The sequence below is a fragment of the Lissotriton vulgaris genome, unplaced genomic scaffold (assembly GCF_964263255.1).
Source record: "Lissotriton vulgaris unplaced genomic scaffold, aLisVul1.2 SCAFFOLD_1178, whole genome shotgun sequence".
NCBI classification, from domain to species: domain Eukaryota; kingdom Metazoa; phylum Chordata; class Amphibia; order Caudata; family Salamandridae; genus Lissotriton; species Lissotriton vulgaris.
This window is the reverse complement of record NW_028241612.1, coordinates 560,358-581,367: the sequence shown is the minus strand read 5'-3', so window position 1 is coordinate 581,367 and position 21,010 is coordinate 560,358. Positions and strand designations below refer to the sequence as shown.

At 52.4% G+C, this 21,010-nt stretch overlaps 1 protein-coding gene across 1 annotated transcript in view; it reads right to left on the bottom strand.

Annotated features, from left to right (window-relative positions):
• LOC147670603 (saoe class I histocompatibility antigen, A alpha chain-like) overlaps window positions 1–21,010 on the bottom strand; it is a 526,786-nt gene that overhangs the window by 32,721 nt on the left and 473,055 nt on the right. Inside the window, exon 6 of the mRNA XM_086948135.1 lies at window positions 6,273–6,302. Within this exon, the coding sequence (XP_086804261.1) occupies window positions 6,273–6,302 (30 nt within the window). The remainder of the gene's footprint in view (window positions 1–6,272; window positions 6,303–21,010) is intronic.

Here is a 21,010-nt window from a genome sequence, read left to right as displayed (position 1 = left end):
GGTTAGACATCCGCTGGTCCTGCGGTGGAAGCGCCTGGCCCTGGGCTCCCTTCTTCAGCCTGACGCATCGCAAAGCGCATGGAATGGGTCCCTGCAGGCACTGGAACATCTCCCTTGATTATCCTGGTTCAGCTCCCACTGGGCGCGGGGAAATGTCTGACCTGCAGTGTCGCAAAGTGTCTGAGAAAGAGCTTCACATTAACAAGGGAGGTCTCCCCTGCTCGCCCGGATTCAGAAACTGTGACCAGAGCTCTGACTGGCCCTGGGTTGAAAGCTCTTGTCTCCTTTCTCTGGCCACTGTGTTGCAAAGTGCCCAGCACAGGGCCGCAAAGGCACCTGGGGATCTCCCCTGCTTGTCTAGGTTCAGAAGCTCTATCTGGGCCCTGGTCAGAGCTCCAGATGGCCCAGAACCAGAAGACCCCTGCCTGCGGGACCCCGTCCATGTCACAAAGTGCATGGGACGGAGTCCCGCAGGCACCAGGAGGTCTAACCTGCTTCTTCATGTTCAGAAGGGCTGGCCTGGCCTCGGGTCAGAGCTTCTGCTGGCCTTGGGGAACAGACCCTTGCCCTGGACTCCCTTCTTCACCTCACTGAGTCGCAAAGTGCCCAAGGCAGCGTGCCAAAGGCCGGGGAGGTCTCCATGAGGATAGCCATTTGTCTGATACACAGTTCATGCCCTAAGAACCCAGGCCTTAGAGTCCCTGTCTTCTTCGTGGGTGAGCAAAATCCTTTTTCAAAAGAGATGGAACCATCAGATGGCTGTCCATTGAGTCTGGGCACCTGGTCGCTCTGAGCCCCAGACATCTGGCCATACACCATCCAATAGCATGCACAGCTGGGGGGGCAGTCCCCAAGTGGGCTTATTTGTCTCTTCAAACCCAGCCAGGGCTCACGGAGGTCAGGTGTGTTTTTTCCATTGGCCCCCTGTACAAGTAAGGGGGTAGCCTTCCTCTGGGTTAGTAGGGAAAGTGTATTCAGGCCTTTTGGCCGCTGGTGAAATACCACCACTCCTATTGGTTTTTCACTTATCCGAGCTCAGGGTGGACAGGACCCTCCTGCAGAGGAGCAGGAAAAACACTCACTAGATCTCGATTTTCAATACGAATACAGACTGTGATAGTGAGGCCTTACAATCTTTTTGAATTTTTGAGTTTTAAGCAAGCAGAAGGTGTCCAAAACATTACCACAGTGATAGCTGGCTTGTGGCGGCCAAAATTTCATAGCAACTTTGCTTTTTGGTCTTTTGATGTTGGCTCCTCCCATTCTTTGTGAAGCAAATTGACTGTGGGCCTCCCTGGAGTTCCTCTGCTACCAGTCAGAAGGGATGGGTTCCAAGGCCGTGGGAGGATGTCTCCATCACGCACAGTGTGACACTGAGGCCTGCTTCTGCCACCCTGTGTCACCAGGTGAACGGAGGGGGGCACAATCCCTTGTAGGTCTGCAGAATGAATAAATGGTCAGAGCGGGCATCAGTGGAGTTGCTTTGAGAAAAGAAGTCATTGGGTGTGTTGCAACTGGTTTCTGCCCTATCAATATACCCAGATATTTAGCTGTTAGGATTACCCGGTTTTGAACTTTTAAATGTGGTTGAGTCTCACAACGTGTCTCACCCACGGTAATCACATGGCAAACGTACTGTGTGCGTTTACCACCTGTGTCTGCCTTGAAGATAAGGCCGCTGTGACGCAGCAAGGGTAATTGGCACTTGGCTGGTTACACATGACAAGTGTGCACACACATGTTGTTAGAACTGGGGGTCTCTAGTTGGCAGAGGTAGGTATCTTTGTCCAAATAGGGACCCTTGATCTAGTCAGGGTAAGGGGCTACACTTCTAAAATAAGCTTTGCTCATCCCTTTGGTAGCTTGGCATGATCAGACAGGCTTATCTCAGAGGCAGTGTGTAAAGCATTTATGAACACATACAGCAATCCAGTGAAAACACTACAAATGGACACCACACCAGTTTAGAAAAATAAGTAATCTTTACTAGACTTAACACAAGACCAAACAACAAAAATCCACAATACTGTAATAAAAAATAGACTTTAAAATGTCAGAGAATAGCTTAGTTCAATGTTGATGGTAAATGCGACACTTTACTCTCAAAATACCTAAGATGCGTCACACAAACAAACAAAACGGTTGCAGGGAAGTTGCTGTGTCGTTCCTTACACTCAGGGGAGCAAATGCGTCGGTTCCTTACTGCTGTGCAGGGGAGGCGATAAGTCGCTTCCTTACTGTGTGGGGAGTTGATGAATCGTTTCTTACTGCGGCCCGATGCAACAAGATGGCGCCTCAATGCTATGGGACAATCTGGTGCGATGTGGGAAAATGGCGCCTTGATACGATGTGACAACGTTGGATGCGATGCGTGCACGCCCAACGGCCGTGCAGCGAACTCGGTAACTTCTGAGTTGCGACAGGCTCTGCAACACGCTTCTCCGGTGATGCGATGGCAACCTCTATGGCAGCGACACGCTTCTCTGGTGATGCGACACACTTCATTGATGATGCGACATTGAACAGCTGCGGCACACTTCTTCGGCGATGCGACGGCAACTGCTGCGGTGGCGTTACGCTTCTCCTCGTTGCGTCATGCTTCCAGCTCCCAGCAACACTCATTCTTCTCAGAGGGCCCAAACAACTGTAGGCACCTCTCTGCAGGCAGAATTCCCAGCAAGGGAATTCAGGGGAGCTGGTGGTGAAGTCTTGTTTCCCTGAGACTTCATGCAGGAGGCAAGCACAATTCAAGCCCTTGGAGATTCTTCTTCAAGTTTGCAAAAGTACACACAACGTTCCTTTCTCTTTTCCTTGGTAATAAAGTAACCACTGCAGGCCAACCCCAACAGCACAGCACAGGGGCAGTCTCCTCCTTCAGCTTCCTTGGTTCTTCTCTTTGGCAAAGGGTTGTCTTGATTCCCAGAAGTGATCTAAAGTTCTGGGGTCTGGGTTCCTTTTTTTACACACACAAATCCGTTGTCTCTGAAGGCAGAGTGTCTATACCTAGTCCAAACCAGTTCTGGGTGCATTCTGCCACTGCACAACTTCTTCCTTTGACAGTGTGGGCCAGGGTCATCAGATGCACCACAGGAGGCGGAGCCAGCATTGTGGAAGGCAGGCACAACCCTATTCAGGCCCAGGTGCTACTCCTCCCACCACTCCCAAATGCAGATGGGTCTATTCAGCCTAGTACTGAGTCACCTTGTCTCCTGGAGCCACCCAGCCCCTGACACTCACAAACCAGACATGGAATACACAAACCTAGCAGAGGCAGGCTGGATGGTTAGGCAATAACATACCTACTTTCTAAAAGTGGTATTTTCAAACACAGAAAGTTAAAACCAACTTCACTAAAAGATGTATTTTATCATTCTGAGCTCAGGCATACTAAATGTGTCTTTCTACCATGTTCCCTCGGTCAGTTAGGATTATAAGATGTTATAATCAAACTGCTCATTCTGGCCTAAAGGAGCAGGTAGCCTTGCAATAGTGAAAAACAAAATTGGCTGTAATTCACTATCAGGACATGCTACACACATCAGGGCATGTCCTAACTTTTACAAACAATGCACCGTGCCCTTGGGCCGACCTTAGGGGTGACTGGTATTTAGAAAAGGGAAGGTTTAGGGCCTGGTAAGTGGGTACACGTCCCAACTTAACATGGCAGTTCAGGCTGCACACAGGCTCTGCAATGGCGGGCCTGAGTCACATTTTACAAGCTGCTTCTGTGGTTGTCACAACCAGTGGTGCAAGCTCACAAGCAGAATTAGATTTACAGGCCCTGGGCACACATGGTGCACTGTACTAGGGTCTGACAAGTAATTCAAATAGCCAATCATGCAGTTACTAATCCATTACAACATTTTTCAATACGGAGCACTTGCACTGTGGCACGGAATAGCAGTGGCACAGTCCCCCATCTAAACCAGCCAAACATATAGCAAAAATACAGGAGGCAACAGCAAAAAATGGAAGGGAAACCCACGCCAATGGTGCCAGGTCTAACCGTGTCCCCTCCTGTAAAGGACCAGTTGGGGGAAGTCCCAAGACTTTGGTGCACAGAAAGCAAGATAAGGAGGACAGCTGGTGCAGGAAGCCAGGAGAACCAGCTCTTTGAGGACTGCACAGCTTCAGATGTGAGGAGGGTTGCTGCCCTGATGGTTAGAGCTTGTCTCCACGAGTACAATGAGCCCAAGATCTTTCACATTGGCCCAACGTGGCTCGAGCTATCACATTTTAAAGTTTGGTGATCTTTGACTTTTTCTCACATGGAGCGTGTGGAGGTCTGCTGCCTCGAGCGGAAATTACCCCCGGGTGGGCCAAGGACCAGTGGTGAGCATAAGTGATTTTATTAGTCAAGTCCCCAGGGAGGAGAAGTGCATGGGGCCTCCTCCCCTTCTTTTCTGCCCACACAGGGAACCCGCCCACAGGGCATCCTCTATATGGGGGTCCGGGACCTCATCCCCGACCATCGCATGCTGAATTTAAGGAGAGGATGTGGCTAACTGTCAGAGGTGCCGACTTTGGAACTGGGGAATCGGGTTCGAGTCTCGACATTGGGTCAACATCCGGTGATTCTGAACAAATCACTTAATCTCCCCGTGCCCACCAAAAATGAATGTGTCCTTGTATAATGTAACGGGTGCTCATGTAAAGCACTCCAATAGCTTTGATTCCAGTCTGCGCTACATAAAACTGCATAATAAAATAATCTATGGGGAGAGCACCATCCCACATCCCTAGCCGTGGCCAGACACCACGCTCCCAGTGCCTGTGCCTGTGTCTGGGGAAGCAGGAGGCTGCCATAGACTACACCGACCCCAGTGCATGCCTGCATGGTGAGCAGGCAGAGAATCTTTGCCAGTTCCCGTGGCAGCTTGGAGGAGTTCTTCCCAGACCGGGAGCAGGTGGGAGAGGGCAGGGATGGTCTGCCTGGCCTCCCCTCAACATGGAAAAGGGTGGGGTGCCTGGGTGGGACCAGGCACCCCCAAAAAAGCAAATAAAAACACAAAAGAGAAAGCTTGCGGCTCTTCACAGCTCAGCAGGAGAACCAAGACTATCTGATTCACTGCACTTGCAAGCAGCACCATAAAAACCCTGCGGGCCACGGATCATTTTGACTGCATTTTTGGCTATTTCTCCCCTTGTGGGGGCCTCAGGAAGACGGGCCACCACCAAAAGCATCAAGAAGGTACATCCTTTCTCTGCCATGTATTTCAGGAGTCTGCACCCTAAGTTGGGGGGACCCCAAAAAAGTCACCACCCCCATGTTTCGCCTTACATTTTCAAGCACTCTAAAGGCAGGAGCTGTTGCTCTAGAGTTGAGAGTCCTGCGTTCTTCAGGGGCCGTTCGTATGGTTGTATTCATCGTGGCCTGAAAGGCCTAAAGGTGGTGCATTGAAGCTCTCTTCGGGGGGCCGTGCGTATGGTTGTATTCATCATGGCCTAAGAGGCCTGAAGTTGGTGCATTGAAGCTCTCTCCGGGGTCCATGCGTATGGTTGTATTCATCATGGCCCGAGAGGCCTGAAGTTGGTGCATTGAAGCTCTCTTCGGGGGGCCTTGCGTATGGTTGTATTCATCGTGGCCTGAAAGGCCTGAAGTTGGTGCATTGAAGCTCTCTCTAGGGTCCATGCGTATGGTTGTATTCATCGTGGCCTGAGAGGCCTAAAGGTGGTGCATTGAAGCTCTCTGGGGCCATGCGTATGGTTGTATTCATCGTGGCCTGAAAGCCTGAAGTTGGTGCATTGAAGCTCTCTCTAGGGACCATGCGTATGGGTGTATTCATGGCCTGAGAGGCCTAAAGGTGGTGCATTGAAGCTGTCTCTGGGGCCATGCGTATGGTTGTATTCATCGTGGCCTGAAAGGCCTGAAGTTGGTGCATTGAAGCTCTCTCCGGGCCCTGCGTATGGTTGTATTCATCGTGGCCTGAAAGGCCTGAAGTTGGTGCATTGAAGCTCTCTCTAGGGACCAATTATATAGTTGCAATGCAGTGTCATGACAATGTGATGCACTCTAGGAGTTGTTGTTAAAAGTGAAGTTTGATGGTGAAAAATGTATCAAAAGTACACAGACACTTCTTGTAAACCCATCCCCTCCACCCCATTAATGTTTTACTGACAATATGCAGTTTCTAACACAGAAAGACTTCCTGGTGTCTTTGCCAATATTCCCTTCACTTTAATTAACAATCATGAGAACATTCTGTGTCTCCTCATAATCTCTCTCAGAGAACAAGCAAAACCTTATCACAAACAAGTCAGGAGTCACTCACCTCGCTTTGCTGCAGTGTAGGTAGATTGTCCTGAAAAATAAAACACATTTCATCAGTGTTAAGGTCACAGAGGGCCCTCAGGCTGTCCTCTCACTGGGGGATCACAAATGTTTTTATATGGAGGTTGGAGCAGAGAGGGGTGAGGGAAGCACAGCCTCAGGGGCATAATTTAGTCAGAGAGATTCAGGGGGTGTAAATCTCACATTTCCCAACTAAAAAGTAGTGGGCCGCAGAGAGATGTGTTACGTGACTAAGGTCCTGGATGAACTGTTCCCATGAAGAGAAGGGAGAGGTGTGGCGCAGCGGCAAAAGCGGCTGACTCAGGAGCACGGGGTCACAGTTCAATACCCCGCGCCAGTGGCAGCTCAGCTCAGCCTCATGTGACCCTGGGCAATAGCTCACTTAATATCCTTGATGGCCCCCAATGCCTTGAAACCCTTAGTGGTGAGTAGATGCGCTTTACAAATACGGAATTTTGAATTTAGGGTCAATAGTGATTTGCATTAGGTAGGTCTTTCGGGCTGATTTAGAGTTTGGTGGAGACATACTCTGTAGCAACCCTCCAAACTCAAGGTGTGCTCTCCAGATTTTGAGTTTGGCAGACCACAGGTTTTACGCTGATGGGGTAAATTTTACTCTGTCCAGGGTAAGCTTCCTGCGACAGCCTGATGGAGTAGGTGCCATCAGAAATAAGCCGTCTGACCCTATGTTTATTTTTACTACCAGGTGAACTCTGGGAGAGGAGTTGGCTTGCCTTAATGGCTAGGGCGCTCGACCTTGGACTTGGGGAAACTGGGTTTGAGTCTCGGTAATGACGCCAAAACATCCTGTGATTCTGGGCAAATCACTTCATCTCCCCGTGCCTAACAAAAATGAATGTGTGTCCTCTTGTAACGTAACTGGTGCTATGTAAAGCTATGTAAAAAAAAAAAGAAATATTACCCCACTCCATTGCAGGAAACTGTTGTTGGGAGCATTATTTAAAAAAAATAAACTCCAACTTTGGGAATTTGTTTCTGAAAAACATAAAACCTTGGAAAACTTCAACAGCCAGTCATCATGTTGGACAGAGCCATCTATTAAATGTTTCCTACAATGACAGCAACTGCCATGACAGCGGTTCATGACAATGTATAGCAATGTCTACATTTGGCGGGAGGAGTAAAGGCAGTAAAGTTCTCTGCCACCCCTTCTGCCTTTACTATGTCTCCTAAATCCTAAATAAGGCCCTAGTCTAGAGTTGCCCAGTGGGCAAACAACAATGCTCTGGATTACAACATTTGTTTCATTCCCTTGTGGGTGTTTGGTTGTCTGTAGGATGCCTGGAAACCTGAGAGTGGCAATGTTTGTAAACTCCAAACAGTAGTAAATTTGCATCAATTCAAGGAGTACCTCAATGGGTGCAGCTGTCCCACTTTATTTGTAAACCAGTCTCTGCGGGCCATATTTACAAAGAAATGCTGCAAAGCACTGCCGCAAGCAAAGCTTCTGTGCTGGATTATGTCACTTGAAAAGAGCAGAACTGAGGCACCTATTCAAAGAAACTGTTAGACGGACCGGGAGGGTCGGCCGAGGATAAGGGGAGAGGTCTCCGGGGAGAGCCGTCTCCAGCGATCGTACAGACAAGTAACTTCCCCCCCACAGACGGACACCACACAAGGTTAAAGTTCAACGAGACTTTATAGGCAATTCTTTAAGTTACGATGAAATGATACAAGGAGGTCTGGACTCAGGGGTCCCCTCGATTCTGGTCTCTGGTTTGGGAAAAGGGGTAGCGGGACAGTCTTGTTACCAAAAGATGGATATAGCTCTCAATCCTCGAGCTCGGCGTTCTAGATGATCGGGCCGCGGCGGAGCCAGCAGGTCCCGAGATGGACGAAGGAAACGACGGTCCGCGGCGGAGCCAGCAGGTCCCGATGAAGATGATGGTTACAAACGGTCCGCGGCCACGCCAGCAGGTCCCGACGACGATGAAGGATATGAAGGTTGCGAAGGTTGCGGCAGCGCCAGCAGGCAAGACGATGGTGCACAAGACAGAGCTACGGCAGCGCCAGTAGTCCGTCTAGGATGAGTTCCTCTTTGCGTCTCTCGACTCCAAGATACAACTGCCTTCCTGCTCTGGAGCTGCCCCAGTTATAGGGCTGGTGTGCTTTGATGTCCGGACCCTCGCACTTGGAGGTCGGGAGGTCCGGGATGAGGGAGTCCAGACACCCAGCAGGGGGGTGGAGCCAGCGCCCGGGGAGGCGAGAGGCGAGCGGCACTTGGCGGGGGAGAGCCATCGACACCTCTTTCTCCCATTGACTTGCCAAGTGGCCCGCTCACCTCCTGGGTGGATGGTGGTGCCGGGATGTCTGAGGTCGGGCCAGGCCCAGGGTTGAGGTCGATCGGGGGCCAGGCGGCCTCGTGGTGTAGTGTCCAAGATGGCGCCCCAGGATGGGCGCGTGGGCCGGCAGTGGATCGGACCCACGAGGTCGACATGCTCGAGGGCAGGGGTCCCTGAGGGGACGGAGGACGTGCAATGGTGGTGTGTGGTACCTGCGTGACCGGGCTCGGGCCTAGTCGGGCCGGGGGAGAGCGGCCTTTCCTGTGGCCTGTCCAACATGCGTCCCCCCCAGCTGAAGGCGGGGAGAGTTACCCATCCTCTTGGGGACTCTCCTCGTCGAGGCGGAAGAACCGGGACAGGCCATCCGCGTTGGCGTGATCTGGCCCAGGCCGGTGTTCAACGGTGAAGTCCATACCTTGTAGGGAGATGGACCAGCGTAGTAACTTTGGGTTTTCCCCCCGCATCTGCATCAGCCACTGCAGGGGTCGGTGGTCGGTCTGCACTCGAAAGTGTGTGCCAAAGAGGTAGGGCCGGAGCTTCTTGAGGGCCCATACCACAGCGAAGGCCTCCCTCTCTATGGTGCTCCAGCGTTGTTCCCGTGGTAGGAGTCGCCTGCTGATGAAGGCCACCGGTTGATCAAGGCCTTCGGTGTTCATTTGAGACAGGACTGCCCCAATGCCATGGTCGGAGGCATCCGTCTGGACGACGAACTCCCGGCTGTAGTCGGGGGCCTGGAGCACAGGGGCGGAACACATGGCGGCTTTCAATTGTTCAAATGCAGCTTGACACTCTGGGGTCCAGTTGACTTTCTTGGGTTGATTTTTTGACGTGAGTTCTGTGAGGGGCCCCACTATAGTACCATAGTCTTTCACAAACCTTCGGTAATAGCCCGTGAGGCCCAGGAAGGCTCGTACCTCGGTCTGGGTGATGGGGGGCTGCCAGGACTGGATGGCGGCAATTTTTAGCTGCAGAGGGGCCACCAGGCCGCTTCCCACCTGGTGCCCGAGGTAGGTTACAGACCCTTGACCAATTTGACATTTGCTGGCCTTGATCGTGAGGCCAGCTCGCTGAAGGGCTTGCAGCACTGCTCGGAGGTGGTGGAGGTGCTCGGACCAATGGTGGCTGTATACAGCGATGTCGTCTAGGTAGGCGGCGCTGAAGCCTTCGAGCCCCGCCAGGACCTGATTGACGAGCCGTTGGAATGTTGCTGGGGCATTCTTCATGCCGAAGGGCATGACCGTGAAATGGTAATGGCCATCGGGGGTGGAAAAGGCAGATCGTTCTTGCGCCCGGGGTGTGAGGCCGATTTGCCAGTAGCCCGCCGTCAGGTCGAAAATACTGAGGTAGCGGGCAGCTCCCATGCGGTCGATTAGTTCATCTGCCCGGGGGATGGGATGTGCGTCTGTTCTGGTGACCGCATTCAAGCCCCGGTAGTCGACGCAGAACCGGAGTTCTGGTGTGGTGCCGGGGGCAGCTGCTTTGGGGACCAGTACTACAGGGCTGGCCCAGGGGCTGTCTGAGGGCTCGATGACCCCGAGCGTGAGCATCTTGGCTACTTCTTCCTGGATGCAGGCCCGTACCCGATCTGGCACGCGGTAGGCCCGGTGGCGGATAGGGGGGCTGTCCCCCGTGTCCACATCGTGCACACACCAGGAAGTGACACCTGGGGTGAGGGAGAACAGGCTGGCAAACTGTGACAGGAGGACTCAACACTCCTGGCGTTGCTCTCTGGTGAGGGCCTCCGAGAGTCGGACCCCATCCACGGAGCCGTCTTGCTCCCGAGTCCGTAGGAGGTCAGGGAGGGGCTCGGAGTCTTCTTCAGCCCCGTTGTCTGTGGCCATCAGGAGGCTGAGTTCTGTACGCACAAAGTGGGGTTTCAGTCTGTTAGCGTGGAGGACCCGGAGGGGGTTCCGGGAAGATTCCATGTCGATGAGATAGGTGGCAGGGCCCTTGCGCTCGACTACTTTGAAGGGCCCCGTCCATTTGTCTTGCAAGGCGCAGGGCTCGGTGGGGGACATCACCCATACCTGTTGGCCAGGTTCAAATTCAATGGATGAGGCATTCCGGTCATACCACTTTTTCATGTCCTCTTGACTGGCCTCTAGGTTAGCTTTTGCCAGCTCTCTGAACCGCCGGGTCTGGTTGCGGAGGGTTAGGAGGTACCAGAAGACATCTGGGGGGTTCTTTAGAGGGGGCATCTCCCAGCCTTCTTTGACTAGGCTGAGCGGCCCCCGCACTGGGTGTCCATAGAGCAGTTCAAACGGGCTGAAGCCCAGGGACTTCTGGGGAACCTCCCGATAGGCGAAGAGGAGGCACGGCAGCAGCACATCCCACTGGCGACGGAGGGGCTCTTCCAACCCCCCGATCATCCCTTTTAGCGTGCGGTTGAACCGCTCAACGAGTCCGTTTCCTTGAGGGTGATAGGGGGTCGTGAATCGGTAGGTAACCCCGCACTGTTGCCAGAGGGATTTCATATATTTAGAAATAAAGTTCGTGCCTCTGTCGCTGACGACTTCTCGGGGGAAGCCCACACGGGAGAAGATCCCCATCAGAGCCCGGCCGACTACCGGGGCTGTCACAGTCCGCAGGGGAACAGCCTCAGGGTAGCGGGTGGCGTGGTCCACTAGCACCAAGATGAATCGATGGCCTTGTTTTGTGCGCGGGTCCAGGGGCCCCACGATGTCTATCCCGACCCTCTCGAACGGGGTGGTGACCACGGGAAAAGGTTGCAGGGGGGCTTTCAGTTTGCGGCCGCTCTTTCCACTGGCTTGGCACGTGGGGCAAGATCGGCAATGCTGGTTTACATCGTTCCTCATTTTGGGCCAGAAGAAGTGGGTCACTAGGCGACTGTAGGTTTTATCTTGACCCAGGTGTCCTGCCAGGGGGACATCATGGGCCAGGTTTAGCAGAAAGTCTCTAAAACGGAGTGGCACCACTAGTACTCGGCTGGCCCCCAGCTCTGCGATTCTTTGCTCACTGTACAGCAGATCATTGTCCCAGTAGACCCAGTGAGTTCCGGAGGTATCCCCTGCGCTTTGGGCGAGCGCTTGCTGGCGGAGTCCCTCGAGGGAGGGACAGGTCTTCTGTTCTTGGCGAAATTGTTCTTGCGTGGGCCCCCCCTCTTGATGCCACTGGTCGAGGTTAGCGAGGTCGGAAGGTTGAGCTGGTTCTGGGGGGACGTCACGGTCGGTGGTTTCGGCTGGGGCGACCGGAGGCGGTGGCGCCGGCCATTCGGGTTCTTCTGGGCGGTGGTTGGCACGGGCGGCCATGGACCGGGTGGTGACGCACGCCCAGTCCGGGACGCCTAACATCCCCAGGTGTTCTCTTCGTTCTACGGCTGCCCATGGGGAGCTTTCCAGGTCATTCCCCAAGAGGCAGTCCACAGGGGCATCGTCTCGGACCGTTACCTTCAACATGCCGGAGACCCCTCCCCATTCGAAGGGGACGCAGGCCATCCGACACAGACTTTCTGAGTTATCGGCTGAACGTACAGGGCAGAGAATGTTCGGTAGATACTGTTCTGGGGTCACCAGGTGACAGCGGACGGCTGTTACACTGGCCCCGGTGTCACGAAGGGCTTCGGCCCGGCGTCCATTGATGCTCACCCATTGGCTGTACTTCTGGGTGTTAGCGGGTAGGGGGACCCGCGGGACCATGTCTTTCCCCCCTAAGCATGCTAGAGCCATGGCGGCTGGCTCCCATTCTTGATGCTCTTGCTCATATTCCTCTTGTTCCTCTGTGATCTGTTCCTCCCCCAGAGCAGCAGCGGCTACTTGGCGGGGCCTTGGGCTCTGGTACTGGGGGCAGCTTGGGTCGTTTGCGTAGTGGCCGACTCGTTGGCATCGATGGCACGTAACATTGGCTCGGTAACCCGGTCGCGCCGGGGTGCTGCCCCGGTTGGCCGGGGGGGTGGTGCTGGTAGCGGGGGCGACCGGGGCGTTGTCTCTTCCGCGTCCTTGGCCCCCTCCTCCTCCTCGGGGACGGTGCTGACCATTGTTGTTCCGGTTCTGTTCGTAGGACCCATTCCGGCCCACTCTGGTGATCTCCCACCGGTCAGCTTCGGCTGCGAGCTGCCGGGGATCCGTTAACTTGCTGTCGAGGAGGTGCTGGCGGAGTTCAATGAAGCAATTGTTCGACAGATGCTCCCATACCATAAGATTGAACAGTTGTTCGTAGGTTGTGACGTTGCTTCCTTTGATCCAGCCCTCGAAGGCTCGGCTAAAGTAGTTTACATAGTCCACCCAAGTCGTACCCGGGATGCGGGTGCAGTCTCGGAACCTCTGACGGTACATCTCGGGTGTGAGGCCATAGCGGGTGAGGAGTGCAGCTTTCATATGGTCATAGGAGGTCATCTGGTGGTCCGGGAGCTGTAGCAGGGCATCGCGGCCCTCATTGAGGAATCTCCCCCATAGACCGGCTCCCCAATCGCTTCTATCGATCCGGTGTGCAGTCATAGCGATTTCATAGGCCTTAAACCATTGCTGGATGTCGTCCTCTCGGAAGTATTCTCGAACGACATCCTTGGGGATGTGTACCTTTTTCTCTGTTGCCCCTGGGGTGTGGGGTTGCTCGGGCACCCCTACTCCTTTATTCTGCTTGCGTAGGTTGATTTCAGCTAGGTTCCGCTCGTGTTCGCACGCCAGTTTCTTTTCCTCGAGCTCCCTTTGTCTCTGTTTCTCCTCTCTTTCTTCTCGGAGACGCAGGTGCTCTAAGTTGATTTTTTGTTCGGCCAACTTAAGTTCAACGTCCATTTTGAGTCGGGCCATTTCCAGCTCATGTAGTCGGGTTTTTTCTCTTTCCTGGATCTCGTCTTGCGAGAGACCCATTCTTCGCTCTTCAGGGGCCGTGGTGGTTTTTGCTGCGGTGCTTTGATCGGGGGTTCCGGCAGCCCCGGTTTCTGCCCAAGATTCTAGGGCATGCTTAAAATCGTCTTTAGTACTTAGTCCGGTGGTAGCGATACCTAGTTCGATGCAGAATTGTTTTAGTTCACGATGGCTGTACTCATCCAATTTCTCCATCTGGAACTTCTCGGTTGATCCGCTTTCTTTAGTTGTCATTGTGATTTCGTCGTGGGGTGAGCTACTCTCTGTACGTTTATGCGGTGATTCGGATCGCGCCGCTGGCCACCAATGTTAGACGGACCGGGAGGGTCGGCCGAGGATAAGGGGAGAGGTCTCCGGGGAGAGCCGTCTCCAGCGATCGTACAGACAAGTAACTTCCCCCCCACAGACGGACACCACACAAGGTTAAAGTTCAACGAGACTTTATAGGCAATTCTTTAAGTTACGATGAAATGATACAAGGAGGTCTGGACTCAGGGGTCCCCTCGATTCTGGTCTCTGGTTTGGGAAAAGGGGTAGCGGGACAGTCTTGTTACCAAAAGATGGATATAGCTCTCAATCCTCGAGCTCGGCGTTCTAGATGATCGGGCCGCGGCGGAGCCAGCAGGTCCCGAGATGGACGAAGGAAACGACGGTCCGCGGCGGAGCCAGCAGGTCCCGATGAAGATGATGGTTACAAACGGTCCGCGGCCACGCCAGCAGGTCCCGACGACGATGAAGGATATGAAGGTTGCGAAGGTTGCGGCAGCGCCAGCAGGCAAGACGATGGTGCACAAGACAGAGCTACGGCAGCGCCAGTAGTCTGTCTAGGATGAGTTCCTCTTTGCGTCTCTCGACTCCAAGATACAACTGCCTTCCTGCTCTGGAGCTGCCCCAGTTATAGGGCTGGTGTGCTTTGATGTCCGGACCCTCGCACTTGGAGGTCGGGAGGTCCGGGATGAGGGAGTCCAGACACCCAGCAGGGGGGTGGAGCCAGCGCCCGGGGAGGCGAGGGGCGAGCGGCACTTGGCGGGGGAGAGCCATCGACACCTCTTTCTCCCATTGACTTGCCAAGTGGCCCGCTCACCTCCTGGGTGGATGGTGGTGCCGGGATGTCTGAGGTCGGGCCAGGCCCAGGGTTGAGGTCGATCGGGGGCCAGGCGGCCTCGTGGTGTAGTGTCCAAGATGGCGCCCCAGGATGGGCGCGTGGGCCGGCAGTGGATCGGACCCACGAGGTCGACATGCTCGAGGGCAGGGGTCCCTGAGGGGACGGAGGACGTGCAATGGTGGTGTGTGGTACCTGCGTGACCGGGCTCGGGCCTAGTCGGGCAGGGGGAGAGCGGCCTTTCCTGTGGCCTGTCCAACAGAAACAAAGCAGTTCTGCTCGCTACAGGCGCTGGCATCCTTCCGGCTGCCTTCAGCCAGGGTGCAAAGTGGCCGCGTTGTGGGCAGGATAATTCTTCTGCAGGAAGGTTCACTCTCGTGTACTGCAGAGTGGCACACATGAAAAGAGGAGATAACGGGCAGAAATAAGGATAATGTTACTTACGCAGCAAGCATCTGTTCTTGGCATGTAGAGCTGTAGATTCAAATGCTTTTCATACTCCTGCCATCTAGTGTTGGGTCCGGATGTCTACAAGTTGTTTTACTTCGAAGAAGTCTTTCTTAGTCACAAGGTAGGGTGACTCCTCCTTTTGGTGATAGTGCACATGGCCATCGACTCCATTGTTAGACAGTTTTTTTCTACAACTGGGTTTGGACGTGTATTGCTGCACTCAGGTTCGAAACCGTTCTTTGGGTTCCCCTCGGAGTGCTATCCTCTCTACCCTCGACGGTATTGTTTCATATGCATTTCCCACTTCTCCTTGTATTGTTTTGGTCAATAGAAACTACTTTTCAGTCGGAAAGCTTTGTGGATGGCCTTTGGGCCTAACCATATCAGATCATCTCTTCATCAATGAAACGGGCACAGTTAGAATTCTGCCCTCAGTGCCACGCAAAGTATACGTGCACTGATTCACATAGGGTGTGTAACTTGTGCGTGTCATCGGAGCACAAGGAAGAAGACTGCGATGTTTGCAGATCGTTTAGATCAAAGAAAACTCTTTGCGATTGTCGGGTTCGACGTCAAGAGATGCAGCGTCTGAGCATCCAAGACACGCTAGACATCTTCGGTGAAGATTGCAGGCAAGAAGACTTTAAGGCATCAGCGGCAGAGGAGGAAGAAGCTTTCTCTGTGCAGGAGCTCGTGAAAGACCTCAACGCCAAAGAAGTACCACAGGGACAAATTGGCGTGAGTACGGAAGACCCCTTGCCCCTTCAAATCGCTCCCAAAAAAGCAGAAGGCTTCGGCACCACTTCTGCTTTTTGGCCAAAGTTGGCACCTAGACGACGTTTCCGAGGCTCTGCCTCAATGAATTCCTACCCGAGCGACAGGAATACTAGCACAAACTGCAGTGCGAACTGCGCTCTGCCACTCAAGCAACTTAAGTACGTTTTTTTGTAACTCCGCAGAGTTCCGCGTACTACGCCCAGGCCTGCCGAAGAGGGTACAAAGCACGGAGTATAATATGAGCTCTGGAATGCTATCTGTGGCATCCACTGAGTATATTGTGGCCCCTGGTGTGACAGCTGTGACCGTGAAGGGTACGAAGCACTGAGTGGTATATTAGGGCCCTGAGAGAGGCCACCAAGCACTGAGTATACTGTGGGCCATGGACTGACAGCAGCGACTGCGAAGGGTATGAAGCACTGAGTGGTGTATTATTGGCTTGATCGAGGCTACCGAGCGCCGAGTATAATGTGAGCCGTGATGCAACAGCAGTGACCATGAAGGGTACAATGTACTGAGTGGTATATCAGTGGAGTGAGAGACTACCAAGCACTGAGTATATTGTAGGCCGTGGTGTGACAGAAGTGACTCTGAAGGATACCAAGCACTGAGTGGTAAATCTGTGGCCAGAGAGAGGCAACTGAGCACTGAATATATTGAGGGCATTGGTGTGATACCAGTGACTTTGAAGGGTACAAAGTACTGAGTGGTATATCAGTGGCCTGAGAGTGGCTACAGTGCACTGAGTAAATTCTACCCGAGCAGTAGCTCAGGCTCGTGAACTTACCATTCACGATTGCGAGCGGGGGAAAAAACTCTGCTGCACATTGCGAAGCGGAGTTTTCTCCACTCCACGAGCTCCACGGAGTGCAGAAAACTCTGCAAACTCCGCAAATGGAGTGAAGTTCACAGCCCAGGCCTACTCTTACGGCACTGCTGTCACACCACTGTAAGCAGTATATTCAGTGCTTCGTAGAATCTCTCAGGCTACTGATATACTCCTCAGTGCTCTGTAAACTTCACGGTCAAAGCTGTCACTCCAGGGCTCACAATATACTCAGTGCTTGGTAGCCTCTCTCAGGCCACTGATATATCACTCAGTGCTTTGTACCCTTCACTGCCACACCAAGGCCCATGGTATACTTTGTAGCCTCTCCCAGGCCACTGATATACCTCTCAGTGCTTCATACCCTTCATGGTCACTGCAGTCACACCAAGGCATACTCAGTGCTCGGAAGCTTCGCTCAGTCTATTAATTTAATACTCAGTACTTCTTTGCCTTGATGGTCATTGCTCTCACATCGCAGCTCACAGTATACTCAGTGCTTGATAGACTCTCTCAGGCCATTTATAAACCACTCAGTGCTATCTACTTATCATGGTCACTGCTGTCACAACACAGCCCACAATATACTCAGTGCTTGGTAGTCTCTCACTACGCTGATATACCACTCAGTGGTTCATACCCTTCATGTTCACTGCTGTAACACTACAGTTCACAATTTACTCCATGCTTTGTAGCGTCTCTCAGGCCACTGATATACCACTCAGTGTTTTGTATTCATCATGGTTACTGCTGTCACACCACAGCCCACAATATACTCAGTGCTTGGTTGAATCTCTTAGGCCACTGATAAACCATGCAGTGCTTCTTACCCTTCAGGGTCACTGCTGTCACACCACGGCTCACAGTATACTCAGTGCTCGGTAGCCTCGCTCAGTCTACTTATATAACATTCAGTGCTTCTTACCCTTCATGGTCACCGCTGTCACACCACGGCTCACAGTATACTCAGTGCTTGATAGCCTCGCTCAGTCTACTCATATAATACTCAGTGCTTCTTACCCTTCATGGTCACCGCTGTCACCTCACGGCTCACAGTATACGCAGTGCTTGATAGCCTCGCTCAGTCTACTCATATAATACTCAGTGCTTCTTACCCTTCATGGTCACCGCTGTCACACCACGGCTCACAGTATACTCAGTGCTTGATAGCCTCGCTCAGTCTACTCATAATACTCAGTGCTTCTTACCCTTCATGGTCACCGCTGTCACCTCACGGCTCACAGTATACGCAGTGCTTGATAGCCTCGCTCAGTCTACTCATATAATACTCAGTGCTTCTTACCCTTCATGGTCACCGCTGTCACCTCACGGCTCACAGTATACGCAGTACTTGATAGCCTCGCTCAGTCTACTCATATAATTCTCAGTGCTTCTTACCCTTCACGGTCACCGCTGTCACACCACGGCTCACAGTATACTCAGTGCTTGATAGCCTCGCTCAGTCTACTCATATAATACTCAGTGCTTCTTACCCTTCATGGTCACCGCTGTCACACCACGGCTCACAGTATACTCAGTGCTTGATAGCCTCGCTCAGTCTACTCATATAATACTCAGTGCTTCTTACCCTTCACGGTCACCGCTGTCACACCACGGCTCACAGTATACTCAGTGCTTGATAGCCTCACTCAGTCTACTCATATAATACTCAGTGCTTCTTACCCTTCACGGTCACCGCTGTCACACCACGGCTCACAGTATACTCAGCGCTTGATAGCCTCGCTCAGTCTACTCATATAATACTCAGTGCTTCTTACCCTTCACGGTCACCGCTGTCACACCACGGCTCACAGTATACTCAGTGCTTGATAGCCTCGCTCAGTCTACTCATATAATACTCAGTGCTTCTTACCCTTCACGGTCACCGCTGTCACACCACGGCTCACAGTATACTCAGTGCTTGATAGCCTCGCTCAGTCTACTCATATAATACTCAGTGCTTGATACCCTTCACCGTCACCGCTGTCACACCACGGCTCACAGTATACTCAGTGCTCGGTAGCCTCGCTCAGTCTACTCATATAATACTCAGTGCTTCTGACCCTTCACAGTCACACCACGGCTCAGAGTATAATCAGTGCTCGGTAGCCTCGCTCAGTCTACTTATATAACATTCAGTGCTTCTTACCCTTCATGGTCACCGCTGTCACACCACGGCTCACAGTATACTCAGTGCTTGGTAGCCTCGCTCAATCTACTCATATAATACTCAGTGCTTCTTACCGTTCACGGTCACCGCTGTCACCTCACGGCTCACAGTATACTCAGTGGTCGGTAGCCTCACTCAGTCTACTCATATAATACTCAGTGCTTCTTACCCTTCACGGTCACCGCTGTCACCTCCCGGCTCACAGTATACTCAGTGCTCGGTAGCCTCACTCAGTCTACTCATATAATACTCAGTGCTTTGAGGAAATATAATTTTTGATCGAGTAGTGTTCCCCAGCGCGTACCCCACCGTCTCCATGTACTAGCTTGCAGTGCATGTGATTTCCCTCCAGTGCCAGCTACGAAGACGCAAATACATTTGCGTCCATCTATAACATGTCCTCTTTCAGATCCGCCATGAACGGATTGAATATTCAGTCCCTATATATGCTGTACCACCGTCTTTTTGTGGTGCACTTTACACGTTTTTCAGCTCTGGCGAAGTAGGCCCTGATCTGCCATCGAGCCTTTTTCCTGCTTCCCGACTCTGAGGGCCTCAACCCAGGCTGCCTCTGTACCAGTGACCCCTGCCTTACTCCTTGCGCGGCTCCGGCGCATAGCCCAGCCTTCTGCCTGCCAAGACTGTATTCAACCTTCGAATTATCTGCTCCACTCCTCGAAAATACATTCCTGTCTCGTAGCTCAAGTAAACATCCTCCCAGCTGCAGGAGCAGTGGGCCCGGTCTTTCTGTCTCCGTGCAAGTAATTCATAGACTCTGTTGCCATGGTAGGCCCATGCCCCCTCACCCCGCATGCCGACATGTAGACACATGTACACGCACTCACAACCAGTATAGAGTAGTCTCCGCCCGAGAGACCTTTTCCCTTCCAGATACTACAGTTCCTTAAACATATGATATCAGATACGATTTGGGATTAGGTTGATCTGACATCCTAGACTTATGTCTACACTTGTAGTGCTAAATGTCAAGTCCCCTTCACCCTCCAGTTACACGTCAGACTCACGTCAAGCTGCTGCGCGCGCATCTCTGCCATATATTTTTGCTGACATTGCAGGATTCTCTTCTGGATCCACCTACTTGTGACCTCATGATAAGTGACGTTTCTAGTACACGCCTTCATGCACGCCTATTGTAACGCCTTTTCTATGACGTATTCATGTTTTATCTCTCTTTTTTTCCAGCTGTTACGCCTACTGCATATTCGCTATTGTAATACATTGACTATATATATGAACTTCTGTAAATAATATGTTGTCTGTCTGCCCCTTCCCGAACCTATGTGGTGACGGAATGGTATGCCACCTTGGCTCGAGCCAATAACCCAATTCCTTTTACAGGAATAAAACCCTTTTGAGTTAACCTCAATATCCCGGATTTTGCCTCTTACTTCCCTGAGTTATTCTTATTGATTTTACCGTATAAATTATGCATAGGTAATTAATTTTACCACAGTTCTGGCGCCCGAATAGGGACCCCTCCCCCACCCCACGCGCCGGAGGTGCGTTGCAGGCCTAGCCCCCTGCCACAGCCGGACGGACAACTACGCGTACCCGCAGGATTTCCTGTATCTCCCTCAGGCCAACGGAGGTGACTGAGGCTGCGATCGACACCCAGACGAGGCGGTGAGGAGTGCGGAGGATCCCGACCTGAGCCTAGCTGAGAGAGCAAGATCCGAGGTATACCGAGGCCCACCAGGTTCCGAAGTTCCGAAGTATCTGCGTCACGAGTCGAGTCTGAATCCAGTCCGAGCCCAGTCCAGTCCAGGGTTTCCGAGGCCTTCTGTTTCCGTGCTTCCTGGTGAGTACCGTTGCTAGGAACGCATCCTGACGTGCGCATTAGCTTGTGCCGGTCAAGACGGGTTCGGGTACACGAGCCTGGTCTGCACTGTCTAGCAGTGTATCTATACTGTTTAGCAGTATATCTAGTTTGCATCTGTAAAAGGTGTATCTGTGCCGTTTAGCGGTACATCCTGTTTCACGTGGTTGGTAGGTTTTCATTGTAATTAATTAATGTGGTTCGTTCTTGAAATGTTTTAATGTGTCATTCAAATGTCGTGGTGTGAGTGAATGTTCGATCTTTATTATTGTACTTAAACGTGTTTTATGTATAGTGTGTTTATGTTCATATCTGAGTAAGAACCAAGTAGCCAGATTTCAGAATGCCGTTGTTCTCCAAACTAAGACAAATAAAAACCCGTAAAGGGGTTCTAGAAGAAGCTGTTCCCATTCCACCTAGGGATACTCCA